This window comes from Oculina patagonica, chromosome 12 (assembly GCF_052425735.1).
Source record: "Oculina patagonica isolate OP01 chromosome 12, crgOcupat, whole genome shotgun sequence".
Lineage (NCBI taxonomy): Eukaryota > Metazoa > Cnidaria > Anthozoa > Scleractinia > Oculinidae > Oculina > Oculina patagonica.
This window is the reverse complement of record NC_135769.1, coordinates 3,510,381-3,531,787: the sequence shown is the minus strand read 5'-3', so window position 1 is coordinate 3,531,787 and position 21,407 is coordinate 3,510,381. Positions and strand designations below refer to the sequence as shown.

At 39.3% G+C, this 21,407-nt stretch overlaps 1 protein-coding gene across 1 annotated transcript in view; it reads left to right on the top strand.

The window, feature by feature from the left end:
• LOC144631694 (doublecortin domain-containing protein 1-like) overlaps positions 1-20,978 on the top strand; it is a 38,273-nt gene extending 17,295 nt beyond the window's left edge. The window contains exons 18-40 of the mRNA XM_078490194.1: positions 827-912; positions 1,542-1,597; positions 2,058-2,148; positions 4,374-4,620; positions 5,178-5,316; positions 6,652-6,849; positions 7,560-7,695; positions 8,300-8,373; positions 9,086-9,312; positions 9,619-9,689; positions 10,285-10,417; positions 11,336-11,388; positions 12,096-12,302; positions 13,840-14,022; positions 14,547-14,883; positions 15,920-16,021; positions 16,487-16,605; positions 17,029-17,130; positions 17,647-17,721; positions 18,333-18,407; positions 18,678-18,753; positions 19,287-19,387; positions 19,957-20,978. Coding sequence (XP_078346320.1) covers positions 827-912; positions 1,542-1,597; positions 2,058-2,148; positions 4,374-4,620; positions 5,178-5,316; positions 6,652-6,849; positions 7,560-7,695; positions 8,300-8,373; positions 9,086-9,312; positions 9,619-9,689; positions 10,285-10,417; positions 11,336-11,388; positions 12,096-12,302; positions 13,840-14,022; positions 14,547-14,883; positions 15,920-16,021; positions 16,487-16,605; positions 17,029-17,130; positions 17,647-17,721; positions 18,333-18,407; positions 18,678-18,753; positions 19,287-19,387; positions 19,957-20,076 — 3,008 coding nt within the window. The 3' untranslated portion in view covers positions 20,077-20,978. The remainder of the gene's footprint in view (positions 1-826; positions 913-1,541; positions 1,598-2,057; positions 2,149-4,373; positions 4,621-5,177; positions 5,317-6,651; positions 6,850-7,559; positions 7,696-8,299; positions 8,374-9,085; positions 9,313-9,618; positions 9,690-10,284; positions 10,418-11,335; positions 11,389-12,095; positions 12,303-13,839; positions 14,023-14,546; positions 14,884-15,919; positions 16,022-16,486; positions 16,606-17,028; positions 17,131-17,646; positions 17,722-18,332; positions 18,408-18,677; positions 18,754-19,286; positions 19,388-19,956) is intronic.
• Positions 20,979-21,407: the final 429 nt, after the last annotated feature.

The window sequence follows — 21,407 nt, the reverse complement described above, 5'->3', positions numbered from 1 at the left end:
ATCTAGTGATATTTATTTTTTAGATTGATACTTATTTTTTCCTTAGTTACAAAATATTTACCACTGGCTCAACATTTTTTGGTGAATTTAAGGAATTATCACAGTTAAATAAACTTATTGTACATGTACGTCTTTTTTTTTGTTATGGATATTGTTGTCAGTGGTGATTGTCACATATTCTGCAGAAGGACTACATTTTTTTCAGTAGCCTTTAGCTATAAATGCTCAAAACTGTACTAGACATATACAACATTTAGGTGATAACTTCAGGTTAATAAATGTTTACCTTATATTTTTAGCAGTTATTTTAAGGTATCACTAGTCTTGTAGACTGAATGTTTGTGTCCTTGATTGTGGGTGTTAATAGAGACTTTTAGATAGTGACACAAGTGCAAGATTGAGTAAGAGTTTTTTTTTCTCTCATACTCAATCATCTCTTTCATACTCCAATTTAAAGGTCCCTAATCTTGAACATGGCTATAAACTGAGTGAAAAACTTTTAAATTAAAACTATTTCCGGATCTTTGCTTGCTTGTTTGTTTGTTTATACTTGATAAGATATTATAACTCAAGGTAATGTATTTCTTGGAGTTTAGGTACTGCCAGACGTGTATAGTGTAGTGTAGATACACTAGTATAACTCTTGGTAGATTTCATAGTGATGTTAAAAGAAATAATAAATAAATAATTGTTGATGTTATTGATAAATTTAAATTATTGGACTTATTAAATACAATCATTCGTGTATATGAAGTAGATATCAGTGCCAGTGAGAGTCAGTGTTCTTTTGTTTGTGTGCTGATCATTTGTTATTATTAACATTCAGGGACCCCTGCGAGATTGCTAGTGTTAAAAAATGGTGAATCAGATCACAGCAGAGCTGTCACAGTTGTTGGCCCTGACTTGACTAATGTGAGTCATTTAAATTTAGTATAACAACTGTCACTTGTAAACTGCAGTATGACATTAAAACATGGCAAAAACGTGACTAATCACGAGCAAAATAAGTGGCTCTGCAACTCTTTCGAGTTTTGGGGTACAGTAAACACCCACGTGTAAGAACCTATTGGTTTAAGAACCTGCTGGCAGAAATTTGCCATTTTAATACCCCAAAATATAAGAACCTGTTTAGCCAAGCAATTTTCAGCAGGTTCTTATATGTGGGTTATAGAAAATTTTATGAACATTTTTAACAGAACATCCATAAAGAAAAGACAGATTCACATAGACTGTAATTGTCTTCTTTGGACCTTGCATGAGGCTTGAAGCAATACAGTTATGAATAAATGCTGTATAATGAAGGACCAAACCCATTTTTTTCTTCTCGTACAATCAAAAACTATGGCTCCTCCTTAGAAATTAAGAACCTTATTAAGAACCTACTTAGCCTAAATTACCAATAACTACCCCCGAATACAAGAACCTATTTTGCCAAACTTAGAAAATTGTAGGTTCTTACACGAGGGTGTTTACTGTAACAGGATTTTTTTTGTCAAATCTCAACACATTATTTAATCAATCATATCTGTGTTCTTCTTCAGATGCTGCATGATGTCAGTGGGACAAGTTCAAACAGCTCTTTGAAAAAACACAAGAGGTGAGCCGAGTTGTCTTAAAAACCCTATTCTGTTTGAAAGTTCATCCTAAGAATTATCAAGAAAGTCAGATTCTTGAAGCTGACAAGATTAATGGCCTGCTACACTTCAGATTTAAAATAAAATAAGATACAAAAGAATATGTCATAGCATTTGAGCAATAAATTATTGAAAGGTACACTTATGCAAGAAGCTGTTTACCTATATTGTCAACAGCAGATCAGATGGTGGAGGGGTGGGTGGGTATCCCATTGGCACTCAAGGTAGGTACAAAATGAAGCTGCGACTTAAAGCCCAATTAGAGATAGCAAAAATTGATATATCAATCCACTGATTCATTGTCTTTTTTTATCTTAAATGGAATTTTAAGTCTTGCTATGCAGTGTTCTTTTTCTAAGTGTTTTCTACGTAATTTGACCAACACTGATTCTCCTGTTCATTCAATGTTTGACCATCTTTCAGGCGATCTACTATTGACAAGCACGAGCAGTCTGGTGAGGACCTTGCTGGCTCCTGTCATCCACTTGATCACAAAAGGCTTGAGTTGAATCTGGTATGTCTTTGAAATCAAGCTTGATTCCTAAGGTGACTCAATATGAAACATGCATACATGTAGGCTACATGGGAGAATCAAAGTTTGATGATGATAATGATAATGATGATGATGATGATGATGATGATGATGATGATGATGATGATGATGATGATGATGATGATGATGATGATGATGATGATGATGATGATGAGGATGATGATGATGATGAGGATCAATCCTCCAATCAAACCATTCCCTGTAGGCAGACACCTTTTATTTTTATGGACACTACAATGGCCCAAGACCCAAGTCACATACAAACACTACATTTATAACCTCCCATAACCAGACACCTCTCCGAAGTGACACTTAGTCATGGTCCCAGCCTTATAAAAACTCATATTAATTTCACATAAGCAAACACCTTTTCTAAGTAAATTATTTACTTATAGATTATTACCATGAAAGATACAAACGCGATTACATTGCTCACAAAATTTATTATTCAATATCTAAAAAAGAAGAAAGAGGAAAAAAAAAGACAGTTACAGTTGTCATGCTGTTCAAATAGTTCAAATAATAATGATGCCATCTACATGACTAACAAAAAAGGAAATGACATAAATTAATTTGGGATTAGTACCCTTTTTTTTAAAAATAATCTTTCTTTTTGATCTTACTTTCCGTTTCATATTTAATGGCAATTTTAGTACGAAATCCTTGAATTGTGGGTTGAATTTGGCATCTTCTGCAGTCCCATATAAGTAGTTTACCAATGATTATAAAATAGTTCAGTAAGTTGAGTAAAGGGCATGGTTTGGATAATATTCCAAATAAAATATCTTGGAGGGAAAGGTGAACCTGCTGATTTGAGATTTGGTGCTAGTAACCTTGAAACTCACTCCAGAATCGTTTAACAAAGGAGCATTGATAAAGAAGGTGGTACAAGGTTTCCGGTTCTGCCTTGCAAAATGAACATAGGTCGTCTGTTTTAAAGCCTATTTTGTGTAATTTTGAATTAGTGTATAGAATAGAGTTGAGCACTTTGAATTGAAATCCTTTTTCATAAGATTCAAGTACAACAGAGTGTGGCAGACTAAAGATTTGTCTCAGCTGATCGATAGAAAAGTTAAAATCGTTCTGCAGTTTGTTTATGATATTAGGAAATTGTGCTATTTTGCGAACAAGAAGTGAGTAATAGTCTTTTGATTTCTTTTTTTTGACGTCAAAGATGTTATCGTCAATAAAGAAGGATGGAGGAGCTAAAGATGGACAGGAAATAATATTCTTTAAAAAGGGCGGTATAGAATGGCGAAGGCCAGCCCATTGCAAATAACTAATATTGGTTATCTTGTCTGACCAGTGGCTTAGTGCATCGTTTATATTTGAATCAAAACGTAGGTCTTGGATACGAATCACGCCCGCCTCAAAATACTTTTTGTAGAAGACTGGTCTTTTTTCAATACGAATTTCCTTATTATTCCAAATAATATTTTGCCAATCTGGTTGAGAGGCAAAGGAATCACGAAACTCCGACCACCATGAGAGCATTTCACTGTAGAACTGAGAGAAGATGTTGTAATCCTTTAATATCATAGTTGCAATTTAAAAAGAAAAACCCTCCCATGGGATCCAGCAAGTGGTTTAGATATGATTTCCATGTTCCGTTGTTGTCATTAAATATGCGTTTTATCCATGCCAGCCTTAAAGACTTGATCATGCAATTTAAATCAATCATTTTTAAACCGCCTTCCTCGTATTTATTTACTGCCGAAACACGGGTGACCTTATCCGTCCCATTCCATAAAAATTTAAACAGCAGTTGATTCAGTTCTTTCACTAATTCTTTAGGTGTAGGCAGAACCGAGCAAACATAAACAAATTTTGGAATAAGAAAAGATTTGATGATTGTAACCTTGCCGTACACAGATAAACCTCTAGAGGACCAGATTTGGATAAGTTTTTTAATACTATCCAAACGTTCAATGAAATTCTTTTCTTTTTTTTTATGCTAGCATCCCATTTAGTGGACATATGGCTCCAAATTCTTGGTGGCTTAAAGCTATAGAAATCAGCCATGGGTTAGACATATACTTAGTCTTGACCCCAGCTTTATACAGACACTACACTCTAAACCTTCTATAAGCAGACACTTAACTCCTTTTTCTGGTCCCTGGGAAGTGGGCTTATGAGAGCTTTAGCTTTTATTCTAACTAGCAATATTTATAATTATTGCTGCACAGTTCCTGGACAGGTGCACTGAAGCTGTTGGTTTACCATTTGCGGCAAGAAGGCTTTACACTGAAGATGGAAAAGAAGTTAACAGTTTGTCAGATCTGCAGAGAAATCAATTGGTGTACGTGACATGTGGTGAGCCGTGGAGTGACCCACAGCTGTCTTACTCAGAGCAGCAGAGAAGGGCGGTGCTTGCTAACCTTGCGTCTGACATCTCACACATTAGGCAGTACTGTGCCTTGAGGGATCCTTCAGGTATGTTTTTGTATCCTTAGTCTGTTAGGAGCTCTCCCTTGTTTAAATCTTCACTGGACTTCAGATTGGGCATTCCATGTGTGAGTCCTGGCCCAAGTCATTATGTTGTGTTTTTGGGCAAGATACTAAGCTCTCATATTGCCTCTCTCTCCACCGTGTTCTTGGTTGTTCAAAGAATGGATAATGCTATCTGCTAGTTAAATCACCATCCAGTGGATCATAAGTCCACAGAATAGTGATTATGAGACAGAAGTATAAAAATATGATTCCTACAAATTGTCCGGCAACTTGACAATAATGGGGTTTGCTCTTGATATGCTATCATCCCATCCAGGGGAAGTATGCCTCCCAATTCTTGGTGGCTTAAAGAAATCAGCCGAGTGTTAGACAATGGCACCATATTCATTTGGGACAAGAATGAAAGCCCATGTTCTATTGGCTCTGAAAGCCTTGTACGTCTGACACAAACCAGGCCGGTTTGACTGACTTTATTTAAATACAGCATCTGTGATGGTAACCTGTCATTCTTAATTTGATTTTTATTTGGTTTCTGACAGACTTGGTTCTTCAAGTTGATGGAGCTGTTACAACTGGTTCTCGTTTATGTGTAGCACAATGTGCGCTGAGCTCTGAGGAAAGAGAAAAACTAGCAACTGGTAATAATCAAGAAGAATCACCCGTGGAAAATGAAGAAAGGTATTTCAGGCTTTTATAAACATTTGTACAACGGTCTTGCATGTATTTTGCAATTTATTTTTTTACTTGCCTTGCAAGATCCCAAAGTAACCTGTGCACAAGTCTTCTATTCCTTTACTGATGCAGTAAGGAAGAGACGTCTGTACGCAGGCTACCACAAAGGAGCTTAGGGCTCTAGGGCTAACGCTGATGGGGCCCTAAAGCAGGATAAATTAGTGCACCAGGGCGACAAGGAACTCGAATATTAAGAAGAGCAGTGCTTTGGACCCCGGCTTCGTGACACAACACCCACACCAAGATGAATAAAGAAAAACGCCAACTCGAGTATATTGGCCGCGGCCGCACTTGGCGAGTTAACCGAGTTATTTCCAATTAATCAATTAAAATTAACCGGGTTAAAAAATGTCTAGTGCGGCCGCGTATTTGGAGAGTTAACCGACTCTTAACCAGGTTAGCGGTTCCCATGGAAATTAATCAAAGAACAATAGATTTTTTAACTGGGTTAGGTTAATTCTAAACTACCTTTCTGGGTCGTTTTAACCAGGTTACCGTTAGTGGTTTCTTGTCAGATTCAACTATTGTTTTATTTGCCAAATGTGTCAATCATCTCCATGTAAGAGAAGATATTCTTTTCCATCACACGCAAACATGGCGTTCGGACACAATTGGTGGCTTAATTCTATAATATCCCTTGCTATTAGGAAACTCTAGAACCACCAGAGAAATGCGAATTATTTGGCTCAGACAGGGCTCTCATGGTTTCTGATGATCTTTTCCTTTTTCTTCGCCGATTCCTTGGAAAAACGTGCACTTGAAGGTCTTAAAGGCGATTTCGATATGGCGATGAGCCTTAGAACGACTGCTGAAGATCAACATATTCGAAACAACTGGGCTTGAAATTTGCGTAGAACGCATTCGGAAGAAATAGAACGGTGTAAGCCGAGAATGCATTGAAATAAATCTTAAAAGCAGGAGAAGAAATGAGCAAGTAAAAGAATTATCATGAAAGCCGGCCGTTTTTGCTTGTTTTCAAATAGCTTAATCATGACATCACTTCAGTCTGGTCTTCGATGGTCTGATCGTAATGCGGCCGCTAAAAATATTTATTAATAACCGAGTTAGTTAGGGTAACCATACTTTAACCGAGTTAAGTTTTGTGGAAATTTTTAACCGGGTTTCTAAAAAATTAACCCAGTTAACTCTCTAGTGCGGCCGCGGCCATTGTCTTGATAAACCACGAAATTCTCATAATTAACATTGAAAGAAATGTATGGAAAATTTAAAGAAGAGTTGATTTTTCAAACTGAAGGCATCTTCGCTTTTTTTTCTTTACAGTCCAGAGAATATTTACAGCCATGCATTGAATGCTCATGAGCGTTCTCACATTCGTGCTGAGCAGCGACTAAAGACTTTACAGTGGCCGTGGGAAAATGAGAAGACGCTCAAAGACGACCCCTCAGTGGATGACAAAGAAGATAATGACTTTTATGAAGAAGTCATGTTCTCTGATCGACAACTGCAAAGGAAATTCAGGTGATTGGTCTTTCCTGTTTTCATGGTTGTGACTGTTTTACGGTTTGTGTGTATGGATTGATTTGTTTGTTTTGTAGCGCTTCATCTGTAATAATGCCTTGCTGCTGCATTAACTTCGATAATTTTCATGGCTGTAGGTTTACGTAGTCTTTTTTGTGCATACTGTTTATTGTGTTCTATTTATTAATATGTTTGTCATTTATTAAGTAACAATGGCAGCTCAGTGCTAACGACAACCCTGTTTAAAGCTGGCAGTCCAGCATAATTTGTAGTGTTTATTCATTGCGAGGGAAGCGCAGTGGCCTAATAGTAAGTGTGCTGGACTTCGGATGGAGTGGCCCAGATTCGAACCATGGCTAGGTCACTGACTTGTGTTCTTAGGCAAGACACTTAACTCTCATAGTACCTGTCTCAAGGGGGGAGTTGAATTACTAGCTATTACTTCAAGATGCTTAATGCTACGGAAACCGGGATAAGCTCCGGCTTGATTAGCCTGCGAACGCAGAAGCATTTGCGGCTGTCGCTTCTCTCCGCCAAAAAATATTTTTCGACGTTCGCAGGCTACGGCTTGATGGGCCACTAAGCCCAAACACAGCATTACCTTTTACTTCATTGTAAAACTTACTTGAACATGTTCTGTTATAATAAATAGTATTATTATGGGAGATTAGGATAGTTTTAAACAAGTATGTATGTTTCTTGTTTAAAAGACGTCAGGTTCTTAAGACGCAAGATGCTAAACCAACTGATCCAAGTCAGAAGCAGAGGTGGTCACTAAATAATGACGGCTTCATCAGCCTTAGAGGCACGTCCCTTGTGTTAGGACTAACTGACGCTTCTAATGAGGTAACGCCCAGGAGCTATCGGCATATTATTTCTACTAACATTTTCCATACATCTCCGTACATGCAGTCACATGATGAGAATAAAGAAAATCATCAACTAGGGAAAATTGTACTACTTAATTCTCAGCACTTACATTCAGCTTGAGACTGAAACAACGATGGGAGATAGAGCGAATTTAAATTGAGTGTCGTAAAACCAAACAAACGTTATCACTCTGGCCAGTCACAAAAAACAAAGGCAATCCAGTGGACCAATCAAATCTTGAAGTAAATATAGGTAGCCGGTGCAAAGCGCGTGAAAACGCGTGCGAATGAGTCACGGTTGGTTTAGGTTTTACTTGTGATTGGTCGAGAAAGTGGCGCGAGATTTTTAAACCAATCACTGAACGTAGTAATGCAAAACCAAAGCAAACGCGAATTACTTTCGACACTCAAGTGAAAACAACTCTTTAACGAAGATTCACTATCTCAGAGGTCACTCTTACTCGTTTTAAACCAATCAAGTCAGCTTGGTCCATAAGTTACTAAAATTTTACATTTACAAAGGAAAAACTACACGCTGAAACTATTTCTATATCATTTTTGCTGTGTGTTGTTTTGTGAAGGGAAAAGCTGAAGTTGTACTTTGTAAGAAGAAGCTGGAGGACTTCACCCAGCGATGGGTCATTGCTGAAGATGGGTAAGTTTTACTAGCTTGCACTGATTTGTGCGACTGTCACCTTAGTCAGTCAGTAATAACGTCCTCTCTATTAACTCCAAAATCGTTTATTCATTTTTCGCTTCAAAATAAAAGCATTTAATTGTCACAAGTTATTTTCCACTGGCTGAGTGAAACGAAATAAGAAGAAAAAGTTTTTCTTACACACCGCTGGGACCTGGGAAAGGGTCATGTGACCTTTGGTTTTGTTGTGGCGGTCAGCCTGGCATGGATACCAGTGGTGTGTGAGAAAAACCATTCTTCTTGGGACATCGGAACCAATGGGACGTATTACCTACTTAGCCATGTAGCCACACATTGGGAACTGACAATACTGTATTGTCATATATAAAAACCGGCAATGCTTACTAATAATTTTGGTACAAGTGGTCGTTTCTGAGGGAAACGTTTTCTATTTAACGCCTTGGTGGTATTTATTATTGCATCTGATGAAGTAGAAAAATTGTAAGATTGTCCTTTTTATTTGGTACAATAATTTATTTTTCCTTCACGGTAAAACAGCTAACTGAACTAAAATTAGTTTTTAATGAAGGTGAAACGTGCTTTGCCCATCAACGATCTGGTTGTTAGTAGTATGACCATTCTAATGTTTGTAGTCATCGTTCATCAGTGCTTTTCCTGCAATGTATTGGAGATAATGTAACTAACGCCATATTGGTATGGATTATTTCAGCTTCATCTACCAGCGCTCAAACCAACAGCTTGTACTAACAGTCACCACCCCTCCTCTGGGGAATGATCCGTTCTCCCTGGACTACACCCCTGCGCAAGGTTTTGAAGGTGCAGCAGTTATTGTGGCGCACCGTAAGGCTTGTGCTAATGGCAATTCCAGTCAGCTGTGGAGATATGATACTATAACTGGCTTTATTGAGGCTTTTGCGGCAGATACAACAAACATAGGTATGCATAAACTAACAACTTTGCCTAGATATACGAAGTTTTATGCGCTGTGCGAAATTACCTTTAGTTAATACGAAACATATTAGGGTTCTAGGTTAGAAATAAAGAGAAGTGATCTTTTAACCTTGAAATTGAAAGGGCCAACAACGAAGATCCCATAAATCAAAGCTTCCAGTCTGAAACAAGTGGTAATAACTGCAGCATTATGTTGTGGATATCTGTCAGTTTGTTATCATGCCATGATGCGCAGTTGGGTGAATAAGTTCAGTTAAAGACTAGTGATTTACTTGTGTTGTCTTGTTGTAGAAATCACTGCTGCCAACAAGTCTAACGTGTGTACATTTGCTGTGCTTGGACCTCAACAAGTCCCTCAACCTGTAAGTAAATAAAAAACAATTGAAAAACAATCGCGTGATGCTGACATTAAAGAAACAATGTCATCCATTTAACGGGGAACGAGGTTGGAAATGGATTACACTATCGACAAACTTGACACACTTTCAACTGTAGCTCGAATTTATTTAAAATGTAGTCACCACACAAAAGACCATCAAGACCTTTCTTTCTATAATTTAATCAGAGCTCACTAGCTTTTCATTAGTAGAATTTAGCCATTCACTTTTTCTCAGCCTCCTGTCCTGTGCATCCCTTCTCTAGCTGGTCCCATCTCTTGCCCATGGACTTGTTCTCTGCATCTAGCGAACGTCGCCAGGGGTTCCGTGGTCGACCTCTTTTTTGACTCCCTTGAAGCTTTCAGGTAAAAGCTTGCCTGGTGATGGTACAAGAAGGCTTCCATAGTGTGTGTCCTAGCCATTTCGTTTTCCTTCTCCGAATAGCTTCCTCCACTGAAGTTTGTCCAGATCTGTGCCACAGTTCAATGTTACTAACTCTTTCTGACCATACTAACTGTAAAATCCTACGCAGACACTTGTTTCAGCTTTTTATTACATTCAACTTTAATTTATTTTTTAGGGCTATATCTACATGCCCGGTACGTCTAAAGAGACTTATGTCTGTGAGGCTTGTGGGAAAACTTCCCGAGGAAGACATAAACTACAGCGGCTTCATCACTATCATACAGGCTTTGCTTGTGCGTTAGGAACTGGTAAGTTCATATGTATGATACCAATTAGGCCTCAAACGTACGTTATGAAGCTCTTGAGTCAAAATACAAAATAATCTTAAGCAACTGTAAATCAAAGATTCAGTTACAGTGGAACCTCGATTTAACGAACCTCTATATAACGAAGTCCTCGATATAACGAACGATATTTTTCGTCCCAGTAATAGCAAAATATATAGAAAAGATCCTCGATATAACGAAACCTCGATATAGCGAACACATTTTGCCAGTCCCTTGGCCCCTCATTATATCGAGCTTCCACTGTACCACGGCCACAAATTTGTTGTAAAAAACAAACAAACAAAAAAGGGCTCGAATTACATTACATTACATAGACTTTATTTCCTCTCGAATTTTAGAGTAGCTTAAAATATAATATTTATATTAGTAGCTAATATCTTCGAGAATTATAAAAAATAATACACTAAAATACGTTACAGAAAATACATTACACACATTGAAGAAAATAGAATCTACAGATAAATAGCGGAAAAAAATAATAATAATGATAAAAAATCTATATATATAAGCAAAATGTGTCTAAAAAAAAGTCATTCCCTGAATGTTCCTTTTAAACTCTGTAAAGTCACTTGTTCTTATACAGTCAGATAACGCATTCCATTGTTTAGAATAAGAAATGCATTTTGTGGGATGCATGACTGAAAGATGTTGTTTGCCTAGCCGCTGTTGGTTTTATTTTTTCACTTGAGTGAAGTAAAGAAGCAGTGTCTTAATTTCTACTAATCGATTGTGCATGTCAAAACAAGTTTTAGTCTGAATTTAATACACCGGAAAGTCATTCAAGAGCTGCGGTCTTTTTTTAGGTAATTTAGAGTTAATTATCTCTGTTTGCCAGTTAAAATTACAGCATTTTGTAACTTTATTCAATTATTTTTTTAGCACAAGAGCAGGGCCTGAGGCTGAGTAGTTCGTTCAAGTGCTTAAACAGCAAGGTATGTCACAGACATCCTATTTGAAATTAAATAAATTGAATAAATACATGAGGTGCTTCATTACAAACTTTTTTGGCTATACAGCACGCCTAAAACGTTGTTGCATGAGCGGTTCTGCGATCACAGCAATGGGAAGAAGTGAGAAAGTTGAAAATGGAAGCGGCCATGCATAAGTATAACTAGACCAAGAATTCACCTCAATTTGATTCGGTGTTGTTAAGTACAATTCACAGACTTGCACATTTTGTTTTGAATAACAGTTCGTTATCATTGCTTTCCACATCTCTAAAGTGGAAAATACGCTCAAGAAAGCGTATTGAATCACTTAAATTTATAGCTTATGCTATAATCATTTATTGCTTCTTTCCCAAGCTGACATCGTACAGTTTTTAAAGGTGCTTTAAAATGACTATTTTTAATTGTCACGAGCGTGAGACAAAGAAAAAAAACCTGCCTCCCTGAAAAGATTCGAGCCCCGCATCGCCTCCTAGGCACCCTCAATACTGAGCTAGGGAGAGACTCGTCGTGAGTTGGGCCATTTACTAGGTTCATATGTGACATGTGAACCGCATACTGCTAGGATCAGCAATGAAACAACTGCTCTTTTTGCTGAGCGATTTCAAAATCTTTTCAGTCGTGATGGTTTAAATGATGCAAGAGAAATGCGTGTTCCATGAAACGTGACTGGTTACATTGTCGTTTTACAGGTGGATCTATCAACCCTTGAAGCTGAAGCGACGTTGGACTTGTGGGAACACCAGCTGGAGAGGCTGAGGAATGAAGGCAGTGTACGGACCATCACTCGTGAGCTGCACATGGCTCAGAGTGTTCCTGCCGTCAGAATAAGGGCCTTAAAGAACGGTGAAGGCAGCAGGGGGCAGGGGGAGATCATTATTGGCTCAAGCATTCATGGGGTATGTATATTAAATAGATTTAGCCAAGCCTAAGAGCGGAGCTCCCGGTAATTTACTTTGCCCTTTATTAAAATATCTGAATTCACTGACCGTAGGCATAAAAAATAGATAATGAGCCCGCAATCCAATAGAAAAACCATTTTTCGGTCAGCGGTCAACTTTATAAAAACGCGTTACCTCGATGAGTTATACACCTGAGCCCGCGATATGATCACGTGATACTGGTCAGCGGATACCTTGTATTGACAGCTGTCAATTGACCATAACTTGGATGCCCAGTAACAAATAGATGAGTGTTTATCTATTTCTCAGAAACCCATAAGGGTTGAAACGTGTAACTCCCTATGATTCGCATTGTACAAAGCGTTTGCACATTCGTTTTGCACTAAGTACCATATTTGGAAAATCACGGGAAACATTTAACCAATCAAAATTGCAACATTTGGATTAAATTCACAGCGCGCGCTAGCTCACGCTCGATGGCGTAATCTTGTTTTTGAACAAGCTGGGTTGAATAAAGTTAAATTTGATTAAATTCTCATGTTTCATCTTCTTGAAGTAATCCGGAGAACTTTGCTTCGATACACTTTATGTATTTCTTTAGTTTCTGTAAGAAATGTACGGCGTTTAGGTCGAAATTCAAGCAACTTACCGAAAAACCAAAAATTATGTTGCGTGTGCCATTACGTGTATAAAGCATTCGCGAGCAAATTCTTCGTGTTTCCAAATATGGTACTTAGCAAAATGAATATTCAAACGCTGTGCGCGCGCGTTACACCCTTATGGGTGTCTGATTTCTGAAGTGCGCAACACCGTACGTACGTACGCCGTACGCGCCCGCGAGCCATGCCGCTAGCCATTTTGACCATGAAAACTCAAGTTCATGGTTTTCCTATTTCTGTGAATTTTCTATGGGTATGGGGCTCCGCTCTGCGGCCCTGCGGGCCGCTGTGGAGCTCCGCTATGAAACTAACATCTTGTCGTACACGGACCCTCTCACGACATTTGCGTTATGTTTATTACTCGAAAGTATGGAGGCGTTGTTGTTCGGCCTCCGAAGTCCTGCAAAGCGCTGCATAACCGCGGTATTTTGAGCTGAAAAATATTTTTCGTTGATTATTCTTTGAGTAGTAAAACAGGTATCCTGCAAAATGTTGTGGAATATTGTCTGATTTTAGCCAACTCGGCCTACGGACTCGATTGCTACGTATCAGGCGATATTCTGCGAGATTTTTCGCAGGATATTATTAAATTTTGATCAGGATAATTGTTTTATTATTCAACAAATTTTCAACGAATCGCATTTTTCAGCTAGTGCGTGGTTGTGCAGTACTTTGTAAGATGACGGACGATTCTTCCTGAGCGCACTTCCAAATATGGAAAACAACGTATATCGCAAGATATCCGTCATGTACACAATGTCAAATAACAAGGACGTCCTGACCATTTATGGGCATTGCGTCAATTTGTTAAAAAACAACTTCCGATTTTTTTGTCGTTCCACCACCCAATATGCTCTTTTACTTTGTTTATGTAGTTACTTGATCAATGCACAGTGAGGCTTGGTTTAGCGTCAGCTGCCCGGCGTCTGTACACATGCTGTGGAGAGCTGATCACTGATGTACAGCAACTTGTCAGACCATATGCTACAAACACTGAACAGAACAGTGATATAGAAACACAGCAAACAGATATCAACTATGATAACGGCAATGACAAGGTTAGCTGTATTAGTATAACTCTCGTGTATTTTAAGCTATTATTAGCCTGCGTACCAGTCGTTTCCTTTCCAAACGCGCGGAGTGAACGAAACGTGCGTGTTAGCGAAAAAGCGAAAAATGAGGTGAAGCAAACGAACGAACGAACGAACGAACGCATGCGCGCCTGGAGGGAGCTCGCTTGCTTGCACGTTCGACCGACCCGCGCTCTTGGAAAGGAATCGATTGCTACGCAGGTTAAGCTATAAATTCCCTTATGACATAGAAGGCGAAATAACTTTATTTTAAGTAAAGAGTATTTTTCGTCAACTTTTGTTCGTCCAGGCAAAGATACTTTTAGTTAACCCGAGGAACCCCAAATGTTACAAAACTGAGCCAAAGACCTACGACGATTTCCGAAGATAAACCGAAGCGTTCCGAAGATTGCTGAGGATCACCCGAAGACTTCTGTAGATTTTCGAACGTTATCAAAGGCCAATCGTACGTTACAGCGAAATAATTTTTGTTTTTTATTTTGTTTTTTTAGGTCCCTGAAGAACGACTTGTGCGTAACGGTCACGCGGTAGATGTCGTTGAAGCAGAAAACCGGCCAATCTCCAGATCCAAAGGGACGAGGCTGACTGCAGCGGAACAAAGAGAGAAGGAGCTGCTTGACACAGAGGCATTTGACGAGTTGAACATCTCAGATGACGAGCTCGCGGACGATCAGTCCTCAGGGAATGTAACTTTCCGTGTCAGTGACGGACGTACTGGCTCCGTGCCTGTCATAAGCAATAAGCAGCAGCAGGGTCTCCCCAGGTGGGACGCCCGGTGGCCTATTGATGTCTGGGTGTCCTGTGGTGAACCGTTTGTTCCTTTGGAAGGTATGTTTCGGCTTTAGCAAACAGTCGTCTCTCTTCAAGGTCTTTCAACGCCAGAGAAGTTTCAATGGGCGCATTCTTTTGGGACTATTCCGAAATGGGAATACTCGGAACAGACGATGGTGGCGTTCTTTTGGGACCTATTCCGTTTTCGGAATGAACGGAATTAACCATGTTCAAAACGAGCAGGGGACTGGGTACAAATATTCAATATCTATTGAATTGAAAAATTGGGCCTTTCATCTGAAAGAGCATCCAAAAATTAGTAACTTAACCAAATTTGAGAGTTATTGGTTTAAACGCAAAGGCACAGTACTCTTTTAGAAATCGTTAAAATAAGAGAGCTCAGTATGGTTTGGAGGGACAGCTGTCCCTCCAATCCATACTGAGCTCTCTTATTTTAACGATTTCTAAAAGTGAACCATACCTATGCGTTTAAACCAATAACAATCACATTTTGTAAATAAAATAATTTTTGGATGCTCTTTCAGATGTCAGGGATCATTTTTCAATTAATTAAAATTCGTACCCAGTCCCCTGCTCGTTTAGAACATGGCTAATACTATTCCGTTCATTCTGCTCATGATAGCAGAATGAACGGAACGAACGGAACACAGTTTACTCGGAATAGGCAGAATATATGTTCTTTTGAGATAGTTTTGTCAGGAAATCAAACGCGACCGGCCGCCCCAGGTTTACCCCATCTCGCGCAGAGTAAATTTCAGAGTAAATTAATATGAATAACTGTAAACAGAGGTTTTTTTTTAGCAAATTTGCAAATTTTTAGATACCTTAGCACTCAAACTTGCGTACTCCTCAGGTCCTCCTATGGGGACAAAGTTAGGCATTATAAAAATTTTGGACTCCCACTTTTTAAATCCTGGCTAAAAGCCTGGTCCCAAAAAAAACATTGAGAGACAACAAACACGGTATCGAGGGAAATTCTTATTGTCTTCCATTGGGCCAGCCATTGAGTATTTTATTCCACAGATTTTTCTAAGTTGTACTGATATCAGGTTTTTATGATTTTTTTGTTTAGAGGCTGATAAGCAGTATCTGTTGTCGATGAAGCACAGAGAGGAGAGAACCTGGATACAAGCATATCTTGACCAGGAGAAACACGTGCTAAGACACATGCAGGGTAAGTCAAGTGATGGAGTTGTGTTTCGATTGACTCCGAAAAAATGTTAGTAAAAAATCCCGTAGCTAAGTTTTTTTCTAGCCCGCAAGGAGTCTTTCTTGTTTAGATTTGGTGTTTTATGCCAACAGGGACAATTTTTAACTCGCTTGCGCAAAAAGGAACGCAAAACCAAGACAAATGGCCCGCTCTTAGACTTTTTTATTTCATTGTGGTGTCGTGTGCTAGTGTTTTGACTGGATCAGAAGACGCGTTCTTGTAGGATTATTCTAAGCATGTTTCTCAGGAAGAAGCGTGTTGGCGTATTTTTAGTATCCTGTGAAGGGTGTTAAGAGGCTTAGAGTTGTCAACAGCACGTGTTAGACAGGTTCAGAATTTGTTTGTGTAACCGTCACAGTCTGTCTTTGTACTCTGTTGTTGCGCGCACGCTTCTAACTGCCCTACGAATATTTTTTTCTTATTCCGCAGGACGTCGAATCACTGGAAGGAGTCCTCCATCTTCCCCAAGGGGGGTAGGGTTGACAACTGCTTGGCACGAACCAACCAGGGCTGAGGAGAAGAAGGAAGAGGCCATTAGTGAACTCAAGGTACATACCTTGCAGACTTTGCAGAACTTACCTTTTAGCTAAACCCCCTCCCCCTTTCCCCGCCAAAAAATGAGAGAAAATTTCGATTTACCCCCCCCCCCCCATCCCCAAGTCCGTATTCTCGCATTTCTCTATTTCAAACAATAAATTTTGGTGCGTCGCATTAAAAAGTCCACTCTCGATTTTCCAGTTTGATTAAAATAAAAGGATTTTCTATTATGTCCTCCACAAAAATAAGATTTTCATTTAAAGTTTACCCCCTCTCTCTTATACCCCTTCCTTCCCATTTTCAAGACATTCAAAATATAGTTACGTGACTATTTGTAGTAACACAATGACAAACTATTCGCTTTCAAACAAAACGAAAGGTCGTTGTAATAAAAGCATAGTTAATTTTTTTAATCGTTTTTGTTTAATCCCCAGAGTCATCTCCAAGGAGTAAAATCACGGCAAAATCAAGGTGAAGCTGTGTTGTGCAAAACTGCAAAGGAATCCACACAGCGACTTTACATGAAACCGAAAACGGTACGCTACACCCTTTTGAGTAATTCAACACCAGTGTTAAAATAAGCTCCAATTCTACATCAGTAATTCTGTTTTACTTGTCTTTTGTATAGTAACAAGTGATCTTGCATGCTGCCCTCAAAAACCATATGTTCTGTAGGACGGTAAAATATCCCACCGTTTATTCTCAGACTATATACGTAAAGGAAAAATCTTACGTCTCATAAGGTAAAACGTTAAGTCTGAATGAGGCCAAGTGTCTGATTGCCACCGTTGCTTATCCCGGTTTTGGTAGTATAAGCGACTAGGAGTTTGGCTACTACCTCCTGGATGAGATGCTCGTCTATTGCAGAGTTACCCCCAGCATTAAATTCACAGGTACCCATTTACCGTAAGTGTCTTTCCAAGAACACAACTCAGTGGCCCAGCCCAGACCTCTTGATGCCGAGCCCAGTGCTCTAATAATTAAGTCACCACGCTTCCCAAGGCCCAATTAGCTCAGTTATTGAGTTTTACTCTTTATGAACTTCACTGCAGGTTCGAGTTAAGGCAGTTCCGAATGGTGAGACTAAAGAGCGAGCTGTAGTTGTGTTTGGAGCCACTATAGAAGAGGTTTGTGATCAGAGATTCTATATCTTCTTTTAAGTTTTATTTTGAACCGCCGCTGAAACGCATCATAGTGTTGGTTATTTCTTTGTCATCTATTTGTTGGTTTATATTAAGGGAGCCAACAATCGCAGTGAGCCCTTAACGGTTGTCTTGGCAATTTGATAGGCTACGTAAAATTCCGGTTATAAGCCCTGGGCTTATACAACTTCATTAGGGTTTTGAATGTGCTTATAAACGGAAGGGCTTATATCCGGGAGGGCTTATAGTGGAATAAAAAACGTTTCGAAACAAGCCACAGCAGTCTTGATAGAAATACGTTTTCAAGTTAAAAAGTCATAAAAAAGCAACATTTGGCCCTGTTCAGTACTGTCGTCCAGCAGAGAGGGGCTTATAACCGGATGTATTTTTTGTTTCCAGGTAGATGGGCCTATAGCCAGGGGGGCTTAGAAGCGGGGGGGGGGGGGGCTTATAATTACTTGGTTCACCATTATTATGGTATCTACTAGTAAAGGGTGGTAGTAATTCAAAGAACAAGTGTTGTAAACCGTTACTGTCAGTGTGTGTTCTTTGTACCTCCAAGTGAGTAACTGTTTTGTTTTATTGTTATTATTTAGTTATTGAACGCATGCACCACTCGTTTGGACCTGAGTAGCGCCGCTAGAAGACTCTTTACACTAGCCGGAGATGAGGTTTGGCATAGCGTTTTACTGTTTGAGTTCTTTTTATTTTTTTGCCTAATTGTTCTAACCACCTTTAACAGACGCATTTAGACTCAAAGCCTGATTTGCTCGAAATTATAGGGGACGCCCCCTTTCCCTTACATTCCGTCAGCTCCTCCTCCCTTTTCTTTCTTTGCCTTACCTTAGAAAATTGTCTCCTTTGTAAAGCTAGCGTGTGTATAGACCAACTTCCTATACATTTTGTGAATTAAACGTTTTTTTTTTTTTTTTTTTTTTCAGATAACACATTTTGGTGATATAGAAAGAGATCAATATGTGTCTGTGAGCTGTGGTGAAGGATTCCTTCGAGCAAGAGGTGAGAATTTTGTATTTCAGTGATGAAGCAGTCTGCTTGTTGTAAACCAGCGACTAGGCTATCTCGCTTACTAAGAGCTTGGAAAATTTCCGTAGTTGCTGCTTATCACAGGGCCATTTGCTGCGCTCATAATTAAACCAATGAACTTGAAGTAAACACCTATAACCAATGTAGAGCACGGGAAAACCTGTAACTGGTACGAAATGCGGGAACACGTGTAAGCGCGGGAAAACTCGTAACCGCCAATTGCAAACCCGTACCAAGCGCGGGAAAACATGTATGGCAAGCGCAGGAAAACATGCAAGGGGTAACAAGCGCGAAAAAAAAAAAACGTGTAAGCGCGGGAAAACTCGTAACGGCCTATCCGGTGACAAGCGTGGGAAACCTTAAACGAGTGACAAGCGCGAGAAAAATGGCACACGTCAACTAGCTATTATTTTGGGCTTTGCACCTGATTGGCTCACTAGACAACACCTTCATTCCGATTGGTTGGAACACGTTGCATACATTTGTAAACTATTTTTCCACGTTAGATCGTCTGCATCGTCAAGAGCTGAAGGCCACGTGGTCTCGTTTGAACAGACAGTCTGGTGGAACAGTAATACCCGGTGGGGGACCGGTGACAAGGAACAGCGTGAGTAGATTACAATAATAAATTATCATCATCATCATCTTTATACAGCAGGCTTTACTCAGCGAAGTGCTTTCAGGGAGGTCCTGGTATAAAATTCTGATAGTTTTTGGCGGCTGTCCATCACTCGGAAGCGCACAAATTTTTAATAAGAAAGATCGAAATGTCACCTCTAGTCTTCTTCGCGTTCGTTATTTGGTTACAAAACACAGATAGCTGTGCCCGTTGCAAACCCAAACCACCCGGAATCTTAGTTATGTGAAACGTTTTACATTAGTCTCGCTAACTAGGTACTATTTGTTTGTATTTGAGGACAAGCTAAGAATAGACTAGCTCGAGTTTAGTCTTTTAAACTTATGATGTAAAGGATTGTAAATGTAATTTATTTACCCACGTAACACAAAAGATCTTTCAGAACCTCGTTAGGACGTGTACGTGCATCCAAGATCGAATTGGAATTTACAAGTGTTGGTTTTTGTGGAGGAAGGAAATCCAGAGATACCACATAAGTTCGAACTAAAAGCAACATGATCCTCTAATGTTAACATCGTATTGCTTTCTTTCCTTCTTAGGTGACATTTGACAACACAATCCTGGCTCTACCTGCCCCAGTCTCCCCTCCACCACCGTCACGTGTTCCTCCTTCACCCACAAGACAGATGTCAGTTCACCGAGTGTCCACCCGTCATTGATGATTGATTGACAGATGCCAATCCATCAACTGTCTATATAGCTAGCTGTCATAGATGACTGTTTGACAGAGATTAATTCATCGAGTCTTGGTCTGTCATTGATGACAGCTGTCATTAATGTTTGATTGCCAGCTGTCTGTTCACAGTGCCCAACCGTCATTAGTGACTGTCTGACAAGAGAGTGGCATCATTTTGAAGATATTTAATATATATTTCCGAAAGATATTATTTATTTATTGTGAAATATCGTACCAGTAATAAGTGAGATGTAAGGACAACTTTTTATCGAGCTGACTTGGTTTTGTTCCGCGCTAAATGTTAGCGTGATACCGCGTGATACTGCGTAATGCCAAATAATTAACGAAAAGTTGCAATTTTACTTGGGAAAAATATTTTTTGGTTTGTATATTTTCTTATTCTCACCGTTTGTACAAAAAGTAATGAATTAAGTTTATGTGTAAATTGCGTTTTCTACCATTTTTGTAACTTTGCTTTTGAGTGCTTGTAAATGAAGCTTGCAACAGTTGTGAGCGGGTAATGTCTAAAAATGGCATGTAAGCAGGCATTTCTAACAACTGTCTCGTATGAATGTCTTGTTTGTACAAACGACTGTTTGCTTGCAGGCTCAGCTGTAAGAAGAGCTGTTGATTTTTCATTGGTGCAGCTTACTGGTGTAACATGTGATGTTTGTGAGTTGTTCTAAACGGTGTCTTTGGTAAAATTTTTACTGCGTAACGCTACGTTTTTTTATTCATCTTAACCTTGCTCTCTAGAACGGTTTGTCCTTTCTCTTTTGATGTTAACTTTAGCCTAACCTCATCTGTAAATATTACATCTTTTTGCGAGATTGTAAATCTCAATTTGAAGAATTCAAGTTGTATTAAAGTGGAAAATGTTTTGTTTCCAATTTTTAAATAATGACTGTAAGCTTTCAACGAAGTGCACATCTATAAGCAACTTGTTAATCGCAACGACGGTTTTTGATGCCCCGGGTTCTTGTCCCAGGGATAAATCGCTTGTTGTTTTTGCATCGGGAGCCGCTTGAAGTGTTACGTATTTTTTCTGTGACTTGCCCTCCCCTCCCCCGTTCCCTTGGGAAAGTGACTTGTCCCAGGGAAGCAGACTCGTTCCCAGTCGCTCCCAAGGTGGTTTGACTAGAACGCATTGTATCAAGGGTAGGTTCCCAGCCTGCCCCGCAACCTCCATATCATTTCTCCCCAGTCTTTCTTCACCTTTGAGAACGAATAAGTAGGGTCTGGGAACGAGCCTGCCTGGGAAGTTAACCAGAGGGAACGTGTTTTCCAATCAGCATCTTGTTTGACGAATGTGAA